The 17,919-nt window shown below is 42.8% G+C and overlaps 1 protein-coding gene across 9 annotated transcripts in view; it reads right to left on the bottom strand.

Annotated features, from left to right (window-relative positions):
• Positions 1-4,003: 4,003 nt before the first annotated feature.
• Positions 4,004-17,919, bottom strand: part of slc20a2 (solute carrier family 20 member 2) — a 42,855-nt gene continuing 28,939 nt past the window's right edge. For 6 of the 9 annotated variants that reach the window (XM_034596765.1, XM_034596768.1, XM_034596770.1 and 3 more), the window contains exons 5-11: positions 16,905-17,001; positions 16,555-16,674; positions 15,078-15,308; positions 13,682-14,318; positions 13,295-13,480; positions 9,772-9,856; positions 4,004-5,440 (exon numbers count right to left, since the gene is read on the bottom strand). In XM_034596765.1, the coding sequence (XP_034452656.1) occupies positions 5,276-5,440; positions 9,772-9,856; positions 13,295-13,480; positions 13,682-14,318; positions 15,078-15,308; positions 16,555-16,674; positions 16,905-17,001 (1,521 nt within the window). In that variant the 3' untranslated portion in view covers positions 4,004-5,275. Of the gene's footprint in view, positions 5,441-8,091; positions 8,177-9,771; positions 9,857-13,290; positions 13,481-13,681; positions 14,319-15,077; positions 15,309-16,554; positions 16,675-16,904; positions 17,002-17,919 lie in introns of those variants that run through there. The other 3 variants (XR_004615068.1, XM_034596772.1, XM_034596773.1) reach the window with 3 other exon arrangements.

Below are 17,919 nucleotides of genomic sequence, written 5' to 3'. Positions count from 1 at the left end.
AAGAAAATGAGTTAAATAAATCTTATTGAAATGTATCACATTTGTCAAACACTCTCTTGACCTGAGTTGACTTAACCATAATTAATATGCTACAGATTTTGTGGATGTAAGAAAAATGATTTTAATAATAAAAAGTATAAAGTACACATCAGCACTATTGTGAGGCTTCTTATTCAAAAGAAGTTTATTTAAAAAGTAACTGGGAAAATTATGACTAATCTTTTGTCTTCCCCTATGTGAACATATGACACATACAGTCTGAGACTCTGAGCTCACTTTATTAATCTCGTGAATGTGAAGTGGTCTCAGACTTTTGTTGTGTATGTTGTCGTGTGACTTTATGACATCATCTTGCTGCTCCTGTAGTGCACATGGTGAAGTCTGTGATAATTCAAACTTTAAAAAACAGGCACAAACATCTCTTCAACCCAAACATGACGACAAAAGCAAGACACAACTCGGTGCACTTTAGGTTTTCTTTGTAATTTTAATTCCCATAATTTAGTTTAAATGCAGACATTGTTTTCTCACTAAAATCTTAAATAAAACATTACAGTACGATATATGCAAATCAGAAGAGCTTTAAGATTTTGAAGAAGCAGGCTACAGTTTCTTTAGATTTTTTTTGTATTCATCTATTATTATTATCATTATTTTTCTTGTACTTTTTGAAGGACCGGACAGTTAAACAGCAGTAAACAGTAAAAAGACGACACGGCGCTGTAAAGCCTGCAGGCCAGCCAAGGAGCACATTCTATTACACAACAGACCAGAAAACTAAGAGACAGCCACATCCAGATGAAGGTCTGAGCTGACGGCCCTCCGCCTCCGTGAGGTGGTGCTAGTTCCACACAAACAGGAGGGGGCGCTATTACACCGGGGCAGGTGGAGCTACATGACCACAGAGTGACAGCGATGTCGTTGCGCCTTCACGAGAAAAGAGCTTGTATTGCATTCAGGGAGAAAGAAAATGGCACATTCTGTTCCTCTAGTTTTTCTCTACAAGAAAAGTCGACAAAAACAGTTATAAATGCAGAAGAAGCACAGAAACTCCCTCAATGGCAATCACACCACTGGTTGATTTATACTGATCGGTTGAAACTGGTCTAAAATGCTGTCAATCGCTTACGGGGAGAGAAAGTGTCGGACTACGCCATCTAGTGGCTGCGTGCATGTCAAACCAATTAGATATCACAAATTTAACTACAGAGCTAAAATAACTTTTGGTTTTTGGGGAAACAATGCGAACTAAATTGTATCGAGGACGTTTTAGGTCATTTAAATAATTAGCATCAGTAAGGTCTGACCCATTTAAAGGCCTTGAAAACATTGTCTTCGTGAGCAAACATTTTTTGCATAAAGCTAACACACGTTTTGTAGTTTAGCGAAATATTTACATGTTTGCGTTTTTGTCTCTGCTGGACAAAGAGATGGATAAGGTGAGACAAAAACAGTGACCTGCTTGAAATGAATTCAAAGCCAATTTTGATCATTTCTGTCCACACTTGACGCTGCCACCAGAGGGCGAGTTTCACTTTCCCCTCCCCATCTTGAGCAGTGCATCCCTTTCGGCCTATCAGGACTGAGAATGCACGGAAGAACAAAAGATGATGGTGATACAGAGGGGACCTGCGGAGCGTGGTGAAGATGCACAAACCAGATCTGAGGCGAGTTGGCTGAGCCCAATTCATAAAGAAATACACCTCATGATCCAATTATTCAGTCTCCATTTCATCGGAAGAGCAACTTCCATTTGCCTCGGTCAGAAAATGCATAGTTTTATAAAACATTGAAAGAGGTTTACTGGGGTTTTCTTTTCAAATTACATTTGGACATTTGAACTTTGAACAACAGCTGCTACTATTAGTTTAACTGCTAAGACTCATGGGAGTTGTAGGCTAGTCGTTACCATCTAGCGGAACAGAAGCTAACCTGGAGGGTCATGTAGGATTTTAGAAATTTTAACTTACTGATCGTTAACTGTGGTCATGTCTGGATGACCTTTCTTAATCAAATCAGGGGTAAATTTTCCACCATTTTAAGTTTACATTTGACATTTATTCATCAAATAAAGTAGGAGAAAAACCAAATGACAAAACCTCCATTTTACAGATTAAAAGTTGAGTTCTTTCACAACAAAAACCTCTTGTTCAGTTCCAGAGTGTTGGCTCTGTGCTTCTGTGAGCTTCCGCACATTTAGCACATTTACTACCACGTATATTTGTGCATCATGAAATTGTTTCAAAACGCTTGAATGTGGACACACCGGCTCCGTGCGGCCCCCTCTGTAACACACGGCCTGTAATAGTAAAGAGCTTCAAAAGTCATAATCTGCCAAAACAAGGAGACAAATGTCCTCACAGTCCAGTTTTCCTTCACGTTTTCAGATTTCTCAGCTACACAGATTCTGATTCGATAGATTTCGCCTTCAGCGAGCAGTCGTCCCGGTTTTATCAAGGTGCCGTCCTGCTCCCGCAGCTCGGATCCAAGCGGTATAGGGAAACAAAATTACAAAGTGTTTTCATCTAAAATTCAAAAATAAAAATGGTAATTTAAAAATCTGATCTACTGGCAACCGACACGTCAATCTACATGTTACAAGAACACACCGGGCTCGGAGGGAGTGTGTGGCATGGCACCGGCAAGGTGAGACACCCTGTAATAAGACCGTCTGTCATCGTCGCTGTGAACCAGTCCCTGTTCAGCAGTTTCCCCGTCGACCCCACAGTGTGTCCTCCAAAGTGTCTGGAAGCTCGCTCAGGTTAAAACTCAGATATGGTAGAAAAATATATAGTCTTGATGAAATTTCTCTAGTTATTCTCTTCATTACTGAATTGCACCCATTACATGTAGTGTTAACACATTGTAGTAGCAGTGTAAAGTGACAGGGATCATGATGAGCGCTACTACTACGACAAAGAACGGAAAACAGGTCATCGTGTGCACGCTTGCTCTTTGCTCTCTTTCTCTCTAGACACTTCATGGTTAATAGTTTGTCTTTCATTGGCATCATTAGGCAACAGTTTTTTTTTTTATCTTCTTCTTCAGATACTCTACAATATGGTTACGATGTAAACACCACAGTACTTAATTATTTTTGACCGTATCTGCACAAAGTTAAACACAAAGTTACAAGGCAAGTGGTTACTTAAGCATAGATTTGTTCATGAGAGAGAAAAACAAAACAAACAAAAAAAATGAAATTAGGAAACACACCACAAGAACAAAAAGAACTTGCAACACCTGGCATCGAGTTTGTTCAAATAAAAAAACGCTTTCGACTTTGTTCGTCTGCAGGTCAGGTGACCCCCGTTAAAAAGCTGGTGATGATCAGTACTACCCCCCCGGTACCATCTTATTCAAACATCACGATCCTCAGACAAAAAGTCATGTGATGTTTTGGTGACACCAGAGGTTTTTTTTCCGCGTCCAGCCCTCAACTTGACCCCATGATGTCTCGCTAACCTTTAGCACTTGGATTGAAACACAGGTGATCAATAAGCCGAACGCGTCTACGCTTCAAAAACACAGCACCGGCCCATTTTGAGGAGCTACAGGTGTGGCTGGGGTTGAATCCCATTTTCCTCCACCTCTGTCTAACTGGCTGAGACATAACCTAACAACAGTTTGCCTTATTTGTGTGTGTTTGATAAGACACAGCAAGGCTTTAACTTCTGGAGGCATCTTGACGGACGCACCTCAGATCTGAGGTTCGGGGGGAAACGGACACGACGGACAGATCTTGGCAGGGAGCCTTCAACGTGAGGGAAATGACTCCAGTAACTGATAATGTATGAAAATAAAAAGGCAAACAGATGCAGATATGTGAACATTTCAGTTGATATTTGCCTCATTTTTTATATTTCAATATTTTGGCTTCTGCTGCACTTAGACCTTTAAATTATTCTACTTTAAATTGGCGACAACGCAGCTTGCTTTGGCTTGGTGCTGCTGCAACAGAGCGACCGCCCTCTGAAACCCAGCTACACATTTTCTCAAGGGCTTTTTTAAAGAACTTTCTGTCAGTACTGATGAATTAACCGATGAGATCAAATCAAACGCAAACGGCATTTCTCCACTTTGAGGACGGATTCGGTTGATTCATTTAAATACCGTTTTCCCATTCAGGAAACGTACTTCCGCCAACCACGGGAAGAAAAAAACAGCAGCCTGTCACGTGTGTGTTCATGAGTGTGTGTGTACTCTACTGTGCGTGTCTGGGATGAAACATACTCTTGAATATGACATCATGAAGAGGTGCAAAGCCCCCAAACCCCCACCCTACGACATTAAATACAAACCATGATCCCCAATTCCGCCCCCAAAACTCTTTCAAGGACAGTATTTACAGTACAAATTACAGTATAATACATCATTAAAAAATACGAGATCCATCTCTAAAAACATACAGGAGCTTTTGACCCCCAAAAAAAAAAAATCAACTCTTTAGCAAATCAGGTTTCTATGGTATCGTGGAAAATAAGAAAGCAGAGCGACAGTCCCACCACCCCCCTCCTCTTTGAGGCGTCCTTTTCCGTTTGGCCCCAGTTGTACCTGGCGAGCGTGTTAACAGTGAGATGACGGATGGGTTGGTTGACCACGCACATCTTTTCATTTCATTTTTTTGAATTTTAAAGCAAGCTGCAATACAATAAATCACACTCCATCCAATAACAACAATATGTACAGATTTTTTTTCCTGGCATTTTGGAATAGTAAGCACTTGACTGCCTAAGCTACCTCGAGGGGGGGGGGGGAATATAGTTTCACTGCAGGCATGTTTGTCAGTTGAGTTGTGCAGGATTAGCTGGTTTTGATCATTTTTAGTCGTTTGCAGTCTAGGTTTTTTAAAGAAAGAGACAGAAAGGGACACCGTTTCCCCAGTAACTATAATTCCTGTAATAATTCCTGTTAAAAGTTACTGGAAATCTTATGTACAGCAGATTGAATGGTTCGGTCAACGCAACGGTTGCACCCGGAAAAGAGAATAAATAAAAAGCGATCAGAAACTCAAATGAGTCGCAAAGATCTCTGGACTCTGGAGCCAGGAAGCAGGTGAACCAACCCTCCTCACATCCACAGTACAACCAAGTCCATGTGTGAACCTCTGCAGCTCCCTCCCTCCCTCTCTCTTCCTTCTCCTCGTCGTCACCCTCTCGCCCTCTCCGCTTCCTTCCTCTTTTCTCTGTACCCCCGACACTCCAGCTATGATTTTTAGTCTCCCTCTCTCTCTCTGATTCTTTCCTCCTGTGTTATCCCTCCCAGCCGTGCGCCCTCAGACGAAGGGCAGGATTCCGTAGACGAACAGGGCCATGACGGCGGCGCTGAACAGGCCGGCCACCGGCACCGTGACGAACCACGCCAGGAAGATGTTCCTGAAGAGGCGCCAGTCCACCGCCTTCTTGGAGCGGATCCAACCCACGGCCACGACCGATCCCACCTGGAGGCCGGAGCCAGAGGAGAGAAGAACAATCAGCAGCAGGAATGTTTAAATGGTAAAGATACTGAGGAGCTGAAGGTTTGTCCAGGTTTTCCTTATGATGGAGCATTTAAGAGCGAATGGTCATTTTGTGTTTAGATGTTTTTTTCAGAAAATCCACTAAAATACTTTTTTCAAAGCATTATAACACAGAAAATATATATATATTTTTAAGTTTAGTACTTTTTTGACATACTCTCTCTCCTTTAGACGCATAAATGTTTAGTTTTTTTAAATCAATCATTAAAAAACGACAGGAGAAGCGACTTAAAATCGATCCAGGTTCAAGTTTAGTTAAAGAGTTTGTCACGATGGCATCAGAAAACTATTATGTGTTCATTTTCCCAGTATAAATCATATCAATTGAATATATTTTCATGCCGTATTTTCCCCTGATCATCCATGGACCAACGTGCAGTGGCTCTATGCAACACCAGGAGGGTCTGCCCCCCCCCAAGACCACTGTGTTATTGGATGACTGATTTATTTACAGGTGATCAGTATGGTGAGGTCTCATCTATAGAAATGATCAAATCAAAAGAATTTATGCAAACCAACTAAATAACACTTTACTAAAAGAGATGAAATATCTAAGTGCAGTACTGGATAGTAACACGGTTGCAGTACAAAGTACATTCCGCCGCTGATCATAGTTGAACGAACGGTGATAACACACAAATTTAGCATCTGAACAGAAAAGCCTGTACGCAGCCTTCAGCTCTTCAAAACCAGCTCAGGTCAAAATGTTTGTGTTAGTCAGAGCAAGCAGATTATTAAAGTTACCAACATTTAATTTGTGTGGAAGTCTGAGACTGGCAGGTGTAACACAAGTCAAATATTTCCCTCTTCATTAGGCTTAAGTCCAAAAAAGCTAATTTCGCAATTTCTATTTGATAATTCAAATATATCTGCAAATTTCAGACTTCCACTATAATGCATTGTTCACTCACCTTCATACAAATCAAAAACACCAATGAATGATAATTAATTCTGGAGAATTTCAGACACACATTTCAGACTCTTCATTGTGGTGGAGTGGAATGTGCAGCGACTGGTTTCAGCTCTGTTGACATTGCAGGTGGGCGGGAATCAAACTGTTTGTCTGCTCTTATACGACCACGGAGACATGACGCGCCTCCTGTCACACTCCCAGCTACAGGTCAGGTCGACACGTCATGTTTGTGGTGGTTGGGCCAGTTTTACTAAAGATCACACAAATACAGGAGGAGATTTTTTCCAAATTGGCTGAAAATTAAATACCAAATGTCTCCTTCGTTTGGATAAATCAACGTTATTCTTCAAGCAGACTTTGTGTGGGAGAAGATTGAGATTTCGTGGCCATGATGTTTGTTTACAACCATTCGTAGTATTTCAGCTATGCAGCAACAAATCCTAAACTCTTGTGACCTCGGTGTTTTGTGCTGCCGAGCGCCTGCAGAGCTTTTGAAACAATGAGTCACTGTACACGATCACACCACAGCGCCGCGCACGTCGGGCCCGGGCATCAATTCAGTTTAACCTCCGCAGAAGTAACAAAAAAATAATAAAAAATCCATAAAGGAAAAAGGTCAATGTGCAACGACTGAACTGAGACCAAACTGAATGGATGCCCGCTGCTTCTCACACACAATCGCACACTCTCTCACAGCCGTCTGGGAGTCGTTCACAGATGTTGTTGGATTCAGCATCACTCTTAACATTTCAATTTCAAGTTCAGTAACATCTATAAAATACGGATTTCGTTTTTTTTCCTCCAACAACGTCTGTGCGACCTCCACAATCATTAGATCGATCAAATCACCAACACGACTAAACAGTACACCTCTAATCAGTAGATTTAGCATTTGGGCAGAGGCAGGTGATCATCAGAGGTTTTAGGGAAATTGGTGAGGAATGAAATAAATATATGGATGGCGATGGTGATGTTTAGATGAATTGATCATCAGTAATTAAATACCAGTTTTGAGTCTTGTGCAGTTTCCCCATTAGCAGAGACACTGATCTAAATATTAATAATCTTGTGATAGTTATGTTACTTTTAATATTTTAACTAATACATCAAATATAACTTACATTTTATCTTTTAAATTAAACACTGCCCTCCATCGTCACAATACAAGCTACTAGTGTGAACGTAAAATTGGAGGCTGTAGAATTATAGGAATAGTTTGATATTTTCCCACAAATATTTCTTAAAACATCTTTTCTAATGTTGCTGGGACACAAAGTCAAGTTCGACCTATTTAAAGAAAAATCTGACAAATATGAGGGGATTCATTTAATTAACAAAAATATAAAGTAGATTAGGCAACAAGAAAAAAATGGAAATAAATAAATATCAGATAAAGCGTCTCAGGATGATAAATTCTCGACTTTAAAAAAAATAAAGTTCAATAGCTTCGATATAGTTCATTAGCTTGCATATTAATTCCTTATTGTTTTTCTTTAAAATTAAACATCTTCCTTCATGAGGACACGTGGGAGATTTGGCCGCTGGAGGAAAACTGCACGAGAGGTCAAAACGTCAACTGCAGGAGTTGTGATTGGCTGTGGCGATTGACAGCTACAGGTGAAGCGATGAGGTGGAGCTTCACTACCAATGACTCCAATACCTTGCAGTGGGTGGAGCTTATTGGGATGCCCACATTTGATGCAACAAGCACTGTTAGCGCACTCATTACTTCAATGCAAAATCCGCTGTGAAGACAGATGAGTGGAGAGACACAGAAAGAAAGATGGAGAGGGAGAGGTAAATAAAAGTGGAATACAAGTGAGACGGGGGGGCTGGGGTCGCGGGGGGGAGGAGGGAGGTGGGTCGGGGGGGGTTTGGGGGTCTGCTTGCAGGCGAGGACAGGAGGGTGGAGAACCCACATACCAAACCATGCCAGTGGTGAGAGGGGGCAACATGAAAGAGAGTTGGGGGAAAAGAAAAAGAGGATGAGACACCATGTTGATGTGGAGGGGGAGGGGGGGGCAGGGTCGGAGCTGGAGGGGTCCACTACGTCTTCCAGCCTGGATGCTGATGTTCCTGTAAAGAATCAGGGGAGAGGGGCTGCACACTGCTGCCGGTGGGGGGGGGGGCAGACGGCCGGACACCGTTCTGATTGTTTCAATGCAGTAAAAAGACCGATGGTGGATTGGTGTGATTGTCAGATGCAGGGATTTAAAGGAGAAGTTTTGTTTATGACAATTAAGGTCTTATAATAATAATAATAATATTATACAAGATAACTGCCAAGGTCTGGAAACATAGTGACACCGCACAGGGACGTTCTTCAAACAAATACATTTCTCCACAGTTGAGAACAGCTTTTAATGTTTGATTATGAAGTGTATCTTATATTTATAGTCATTTTTTTTATCTACTTTGTTATTTTGCAGTCGTGTAAAGTGTCTTTGATGATTGTTAAAAGCTCTTTACAAATCAAATCTATTATTATTATATAATTATTATCATTAATGTACTAATCTCAGTTATAATTCCTTTTAGTTTCTTTCCTTGATTGTCACCTGATACTTTAAAGATAGTGTTAGATACATGTAAACAGAGAGGGTAATAAATCATCTGTAAATAAAATTGTAGATTTCTTTTTGTGTTCGTTTTGTATTTTCATTGCTCAGTCGTGCCTGCACATCTTCCTCTTCGGTGGCAAACAGCCCCGACCATCTCCTGCAGTGACTACCGACAAGATGCATGTTGCCCGAGAGGAAAAACCTGGGGCCAAAACAAAGCCAGTTTCTACTGCTTGTAAGGTTTTACTGCTTCGAGCACACAGTAAAAAACTAAAAGGTAACTCCATGCACCTTGCTCCTGTCCTCTGGTCCAATAACACCATTTATAGAAATGTTAGTTAGGAAATCAAACTGACGCCGTGCAAACAGTTGGAGAAAACCACTGTTGTTCTGTGTGGATGTTAATGCAGAAATGTCACCATGTTTCCAGATCTCAGTATTTATGTTAGTACAGTGTCATCGTAACTGACAGAAATTATGGCCAAAATGTTTCTTTCTGCCACAATAAAATGGAATTTGTTGTTTCTCATGAATCTTATCAGGGTGGAAAAAAAGGAATGAACGCAGATCGGCTTTCAACCTTTTATAATAATGTGAATATAAATAATCCACAGCCATAATCTGACTGAAAACCTGATTTCATTATTTTTCTAATAGAATTGGTTGTGTGTGATTGCGGCCCTGCAGCCCTGGGAAGCAGCGTGAGCTCCCTGTCCCCTGGAGACACCTGTGGGGGGGGAAAAGTGAGAGACCGGCCCCGGAGGTCCACTCAGTCATACCTTGCAGTGTGTGGTACTGACAGGGATTCCGATATTGGAAGCGAACACGACTGTGAGTGCGGAAGCCAGTTCAATAGTGAATCCACTGTGGAGGAGGAGAGGAGGGGGGGGGGGGGGGGGGGGGGGGGCAAAGAAACATTCTTCATTGTAATGTCAGGGAACGTGCTGCTGGCGGCACGGTGAACACTGCAGCATCAGCACAGCAGCAGGATTAAACAGATCTTTAAAGTATACTTAAACACACACTGGATAAAACATGGCTATCACACATTGTCTCACCCTGAGAAAACACGAAAACACACACACACACACACACACACACACACACACAGTTTCATAGACAGGTTGTGATGCGTGTTTCCGTTTTCACGGGTTCTGACTTGGAGACACTTTGTCCCGTTTGCAGAACATTATTCTCACACAGACCAGTGGGCGCTGTGGAAGAGAACCCCCCCCCCCCGCCCAGATAAATGAAGAGAAACCAGATGAATGAGAAAGCAAAAAAAAAAGGGAAAGCGATTCATGAGCGAGCACTTCCTTCTTTGCAGTTACACACCAAATAAATAACAACCGTCAGGAGAGGTCCTGGGAACAGACATCAACTGAGGTCTGATCGGCCAAAGTGAGATAATCAGCAACATGTCACTCCAGTCCCCAATGAGGCGCTCGCCAACAGCAAGGGACAACGTCTTTCACAGCGATGTTGACTTGATCGGATCGAGATTATAACCTGGACGCGTGTGAGTAGAGACATGTTTCAGACAGCAGAGGGGGGGGGGGGCGTTCTGGTTGTTGAGGGGGAGCGTTGTTTAAGCTCATTCTCCATTCCTCTCTCCAATCAACTCCTAGTCAGTGATTGGATAATATTATGTGCATTCTTTTTATTTGATCTTTTATCTACTTTTTATATATTTAGAGATTTTGAATAGTGTGTAATGTGTCTGGAATGTCCCCAGTTTGGGATAAAGTAAAACGAGCCATCTCCATCTATCTATGCTGAATGCTTTAATGCAAAATGATGAATTTGACCTTGGGTGAGTCTTTAAACTTGAAATAAATATATAATGTGACATTTATCGTGACAATTATCGATTGATTTGAACATTTTTGTCTTGATAGCGCCGGCAGGTTGTCCTCTAATCAAAAGGTTGGTGGTGCACTAGTAATAGCAAGTGGTGTATGAATCTGTGATGTAAAAGCACTATATAAATGCAGTCCATTTACCATTTAGCAGACACACACATTTACACACAGTCTCTCTATAGTTGTGAGGACACTCATTGACACAAAGCCTTCCCAAGCACCTCCCTTAACCATCAAAACTAAATGCCTAAACTAAACCCAATTCTCAAACAACCACTTGAATTTGAATGATGGTATTTAAACAAAATTGGCCCCCATAACTATAGAAAGACACACACACACACACACACACACACACACACACACACACACACACACACACACACACACACACACACACACACACACACACACACACACACACACACACACAAGTACAAACTTCTTTGTCAGCGTGCTGCATTGAAACAGACACCAGAGGAGCCTTTAGAACAGTGAAGCAGAACTAATTTGTCTTTGAGTCCTGGCAAAAAACAACTAAGCTGGTGTTGGAAAGAGATAAATTAAGAATGAAAAGCGGAGGAGGGACAAAAAAAAGAGGAGAAATGAAGAAAGAGGGGAAAAGTAATAAAGTGTGTAAGGAAAGATTTAGAGGTGAGACGCCTTTACAGAAAAAAGAGACAAAAAGATGTAGTAGGGAGAGAAAAACAGGAAAGAATGAAGAAGAGGAGGGTTAACCACAAAAATAGAGATTTACAGGAGAGAGTAGGAAGGAATATATTTTAAAAAAGGAGGAGAGCAGACTGGAACAGAAAAGTGCAGCCTGGTGTTACAGCTTGTGGTCGGAGACAAGAGGCCAGGATCCTCACTGTGGCTTCACCCATCCCTCCCTCGCCCTCCAACTGTACTTCTCTTGATCCAGAACGCCAAACGACTTTCTGTAACCCTGCGTGATGCCCCTGTCTCTCACACACACAAACACACAAACACACACACACACACACACACAGCTTTGCATTGACTTCCGACTAACCACAACTTTATCCCTAACCTTAACCAGAACCTCAGAAATGATTTTCTCCCTCATAAGGACCATTGGTTTTGGCTTTGGTCCCCATGAGGTCACTGGTCCTGACAAGGTCAGTGTTTATACTGGAGAAGGTCCGTCAGAGGCAACAAAAACTACTACACAGACTCAAAATATTTTCTGGAGCAAATTAGACTTTAACATGCAAACATGCTCGCACACAAACATTCACCGCACAATGACCTACAGGCACAACAGAGCCCGGCCTCCTTGAGCTGACATGATACAGACAAACATCCCTGAAGTACACACACGCACACACACACACCCCCTTCAGCTACTGCGTGGGAAGACAAGAGGACAGTGAGAGAGGAGAGAGAGACAGAGAGAGAGAGAGAGAGAGAGAGAGAGAGAGAGAGAGAGAGAGAGAGAGAGAGATATTGATTAAAAGGATGGAGGAGAGGCAGTAAGTGGCTAAGGATGCGTGATGTTCATTGCTCAGGTCGTGGGATGAATTGAGCCCTGGGGCCTTATGTGTTATGGTCCAAACCAGACTACTAATTTATTCATGATTGTTATGTAATAAGTCAAAGGGCATGAGGAAAATAGAGTGTGTACTATTTCTGTTTCACTGCCAATGCAAAGAGGCACGGCACATACCGCTGCTACAGATTCCTGAACGTGTTCCAAGAGCAGTAAAGAATTATATAAGTTTAAAGTTCACGCAATGGTGTATTGATGATATGATTATTTATCAATACATTATCTATACATCTTGAGGAAGAAAAAATACCCGATAAATATATATAAAATATTAACATAATTAGAATTAACCATATATTCCTCTGCAGACACAACCAACACTGACTAAAATGCAAATACATGATTGTACTTGCAGGTTGTTGGTGTGGTAATAATGCTTTTAGCCTGCAGCAGCAGCAGCAGCAGCAGCTGTGTTTGGGAAGTAGAAAGTAGTTAAACTCCAGACAAATGTCCTTGATTAGTCAGACAAGTTCACTGTACCTGTGAATACAAAGCACTCCAGGCAACAGAGCTGTCACTCCAAAATCTATCGTGCTGCCTATGGTTTAGGCCCTTTACTGTGAGCATAGTGGGAACGCCTGAGTGTGTTGAATGGCAATTGCCCGTTCAATGACGTTTAACAGCCTTATATAAAGTGTGTGTGTGCATTCTAACACGGCTGGGTGCACGTAAGTACTCACCGGGGAAGCTGCAGCCCAGGACGGACTCGTGTGTCAGCGAGTCCAGACTCTTTTGGAGCGAGTCAAACTGAACATGTTGGAAAGTTCACCTCTGCCACAGATACTCTTTCCAACACACCCACACCCACACACACACACACACACACACACACACCCTTCCACCCACTCTCCCACATGGTGGCGTTCTCACCTTGAGGGGGTGATGGGAGTCAGGTCCTTCCCCATTGTCTGGATGACGCGGCGGCCCCACACCCACAGCCCGGCGCAGATGCCGACGCCACCGTACAACAGCAGCCAGATGGGAGTGGCAGCATCCTGCATCACGCCGCCCTGGTCGTAGATCATCCACAGCGCCACCAGGGGCCCGATGGCATTACTGCAATGTGAGAAAATAGATTACGACTGTACTCGGGTATCTTTGCTTCACTGAGAATAAATGACGTTAAAGCAGAACAGTAAAGCCGATTTCTCTGTATTTTATGGAAACAAGCTTTAACAGGTATTAACGAAATATACTTTAACCAGTACAGTGGCCATATACATTGCTATCTGTCATGTAAGCAGCAGGGGGCAGCACCTGACATCGTTGCCTCCGTGGGCGAAGGACCCGAAGCAGGCGGTGAGGATCTGCAGGAAGTGGAAAAGCTGGAACACCTCAGGTTTGTCCTTCTCCTCATGATCCTCCTCGGCCAAATCGTCCAGAGGTATTGGAGCTGGGGCCCCTTCCTCCTCCACCCCCTCCAGCTCCGTGGCCAGCTTCATCTCCACCCCGCCCTCCTCGGCCTCGATCTCAGCCTCGGCTACGGCGTTGCAGTACGACGAGTAGCTGTCGTAGCGTATCCTCTTCTTGGTGTAGGACACGCTGTTGCTCCTGCCGCCCCCCTCGCCTACCAGCTTTTCACTGTCGTCACGCGACTCTGTGCGTATGAGCGGCTGGACGGGCATGCCGCATATGGCCGCTGTGTAGCAGGTGTAGCTGTTGTTGCGGCGCAGCAGGCGGTAATTGTTGTCAGGTGGCCCGGCGTTGGTGCCCGAGCGGTCGCTGTCGTCCATGCGGCCCAGGTGGATTTTGTGAAGCAGGTCTTTGTAGAGACCAGAGTCTTTGTGCACCGTGTGGTACACCTGGCCATCGCTGCGCATGTGGCCATCGAAGCTGAAGCTGCCGTTAGAGATGGGCGACTTGAGGCAGCCGTTGGTCATCGAGTGGGTCCGACCTGAGGGAGAGGATATGGAAAACAGTGGGTTTTAGGATAATGGAAGCGTGTAACCAATAGCAACACAGTGCAGTAACAGTGCTGCTCCTTAAAAAGGAGGCATGTAAAAAAAAAAAAAATTATTTGAAACATGAAGAACAAGAGGTTATTTCTACAGATCTCCGAGTTCAATTTCTTGTTCTAACAGAGAAAATGGATTTTAAAACATGAAATACAGTTATGGACTAATGTATGCAAGTAGCTCTGGTGCATTTTGGCTCTTCGTGAATGTTAAGTGATGGAAGACGGATGTGCACATTGGTCTGGAAAATTTTTATTGCGTGTTTCAACAATTTCCCTAATTTCCCAGAGAACAATTCATGGATCTTGATGGAGAAATAAAAATGTGGCATATTTTATTGAGCTGATATTTATGAGTCTGTGCAATTTGGTGCAGATCCAAATAAAAATTCAGATCCAGTGAATTTAAATGTGGTTTCATAACTGTTGGGCCTTTCACAGGCTCCACTGTACTGAGTGACATTCTACTTGTAATTGACTTTTCTTGTCAAGTCAGAGAACTAACTGATTGATAGCATATAAAAATAAACCACCAGAAACAAGCCACCCTGCCGAAGGTGACTTTTTAATCACCATTAATTATAAAGTTTTCTTGAGACCTATTTTGTGTTTCTTCTTAATAGCCTGACCACAGTTTTACTCACAGTCACTGGTTTTGTTTTGAGTAGATTTTTTGATTTATTGATTCATCTCAAATACCATACGCCCTGCCATTTGGCAGGACGGTGCCTCCATTAGCCAGGTTGGTGAGCTCTCCACTGGAGTTGCGGGTCCCTCGATCACTGCCGCCGGTGAGCGGCAACACGGCCTCATCGGTTCCCTTGGCTCCCGGAAGCTCCTTGAAGACGGGACTCTCCTCCTCCTCCTCTGGTATCTTGTCCAGGCTCTCGTCTGAAATCCTGGAAAGAGCCTGCTCCTTCTTTAGACGACCTGGAGGAGATGGAGTGACGGGGGGTTTAGTTCCGAGAGCATGTCCAGAAAACAAAATGAAATCCTCTTTACAATTCTTACAGTGTTTACAGAGCCTTGTATACAAACTATGAGGAAAAGAAAATAACTATATTTACACTAAACCTCCACAACACGACAATCTCTCATGTTCTAATATGTCCGAGGGATCATTTTCAGAATGACAGTCAAATTCAAATTATGAGAGTTAATAACTGAAGGACAAATATTTAAAAAGTGAATCAATAGAATATTATTTTGTCTGTTTTGAAACTTTGTTGTTTTCTCTGAACTAATACCAAGAATTTCCCGAAAACTCTGCAGCGAGCATTCCATAAAAACCAGTATGTAAACATCAGCTGATCCAAACTAATCCCAGCGCCTACAGACTCGATGCCCCCCCCCCCCGCCCCGACTCCTCTGAACAGCCGTCAGTATAAACCCACTAACAAACTCCAGTCACTGCCCGTTTCATTTTGATGGAAGCAGTTCGGGAGCGATAATGTCACTTCTAATCCTCGCAGACATTCACGGTCACGACACGTTGAGCAACAGGTCGAGTCGGCATCAGTCGTGTGAAGGAAACGCCCGAGGAAAGAAATCTATTTTAAGCCTCATCATGGATATTATCACTTCAATTACAGCGCTACTTTATTTAGTTAAAGTTTTATATAAAAAAAGTAAAAACTCAAATTTAACCCTTATTTTTATTTTCATATTCGTGTAAAACACTCAGGCAAACTCTTCTTGTTCTTATTTCTCCTGCTTGACAGAGCGGCTGCCTTGCCTATGTCCTCCATTCTCTCAGATGTTCCACCTACTGCTCTTTCCACTGTTTAATTTAATGTGTCATGTGCTCTGCCCGGTCGTCTGCTTTGCTGCCGGCTCCTTTTCCCATTAGAGAAGCGATTCCTAACCTGGATCTGAGAGCTTTCCCCACCACAGGCTATCATCTTAACCCCTCGGATCCGGTCAAGGAGCAACATGCCCCAAAAAATTCAAGTGTCTCAGCAGAGCAACTGGAGTTCACAGGGTTTCTCTTGGTGGCTTTGGCAAAGGCCAAAGAGAAAACACATCCGTTGGCATCCGATGTTTGGTGTCAGAGCACAGAGTGTGCAAGCAGAGGCTGAAGCTCTGTTGTTCGTCCTGGGTCAGAGTGCTGTGCTTTCAGATGGCGTGAGAAAGACTGGAGACAGACACACACACACACACACTAACAGATACCTACTTGCTATTTTCCTCCTCATCCAAGGACACACGATAAACCAGACGATAGCTGCACACACCAACGACCCGGCTAAAGTTATGAGAAAGATGGACCACACCGGCAGCATCTCCAACCCGAGCACTGTAATTAATGAACACACATTGGTATAAGAACATAACTTACACATGCAACATATCTGGCATGTAGTTTTGAAATGTTAAAAATCTACTTATACTCTCGTCACACCCTCGGAAGGAATGTTGTGTGCGAGCCACCCATATTGGCAATATCAGTGAGACCGAGATGATAATTTGATCATACATTGGTGTCAGAGTAATGTCTCTTAGGAGCGACTACCGCCCGCCACTTACACGGCGCTCCGGTATACATGATGGAAAACGTGTTGATCCCAATGGTTGTGGCGTAGAAGAGAGGCAGCGCTCGCAGGCCGTTGGGGACAGAGTCTTCCTGCAGGGAACACACACAAATGGATTTTTAATGCAGTCGCTGATGTGATGATAAAGGAGCTAAAAATACGCTTCACACCAACAGGAATACATAAACACACACATACACGTATAGATTACTAATAAAAACACAATTTAAAGTCACACAACCAGACTGAGAAATAGATTTTACCCTCAGGCCATAAGATTCAATACCAATTCAACAAACTGTAGAAACATTCAAAACACGTACATACACTGTTTATCACAGATTCATTTGTTCTTACAAAGTCCTTCTAATGAGTTTTCTTATTTTACAATTGTGTATTTATTTTCTGAACACGTTTAACTGTATTACTCTATATTTATTGTATTAATATTGTTATTGCTCGGCCTTATATTACTTAACTACTTTATTTTGGATACGACAGAGTTTCCCTGCAAACGTTTCCCACACGATAATACTTTTTATCGTTACACCGGTAGAACCGGTGTAACGATAAAACATCTGGAATTCACTATTGAGGTTAGAAGTTTAATTCAGGTCAGTTCACATGCGTGGAAATCAAACCAACAACAACTTCTTACACAATGTGTGCTTTTACTATGACAAGGAGCTTGATGCAACATGACCAAGATCAAGTTGTGTTCTGTCTTATCTGAAGCAGATAACCTGCGGAGACAGAGATGAACTCATGGGGAGTTTGACCCAGTGAAGCAGCGGCTGCAGTCTAAATAACAACCCGGCCTGTGAGTCACTCAAACATAAACCTGCAGTCGTGACCTCAGGACGATCCTCGGTACTTTTCTCTTCCTCCTCCGTCGGAATCACCGGTTATGCAACAACAGATCTGCAGGTATTGCCAAACCCACAGGATATTATCTGTGCAGAGTTCTCTGGACGAGCTTGTGTGTGTGTGCACATGTACGTCTGTGTCTT

The sequence above is a fragment of the Hippoglossus hippoglossus genome, chromosome 9 (genome assembly GCF_009819705.1).
Source record: "Hippoglossus hippoglossus isolate fHipHip1 chromosome 9, fHipHip1.pri, whole genome shotgun sequence".
NCBI classification, from domain to species: Eukaryota; Metazoa; Chordata; class Actinopteri; order Pleuronectiformes; family Pleuronectidae; genus Hippoglossus; species Hippoglossus hippoglossus.
The sequence above is the reverse complement of the archived record's forward strand: the minus strand, read 5'-3'. Positions and strand labels throughout refer to the sequence as shown.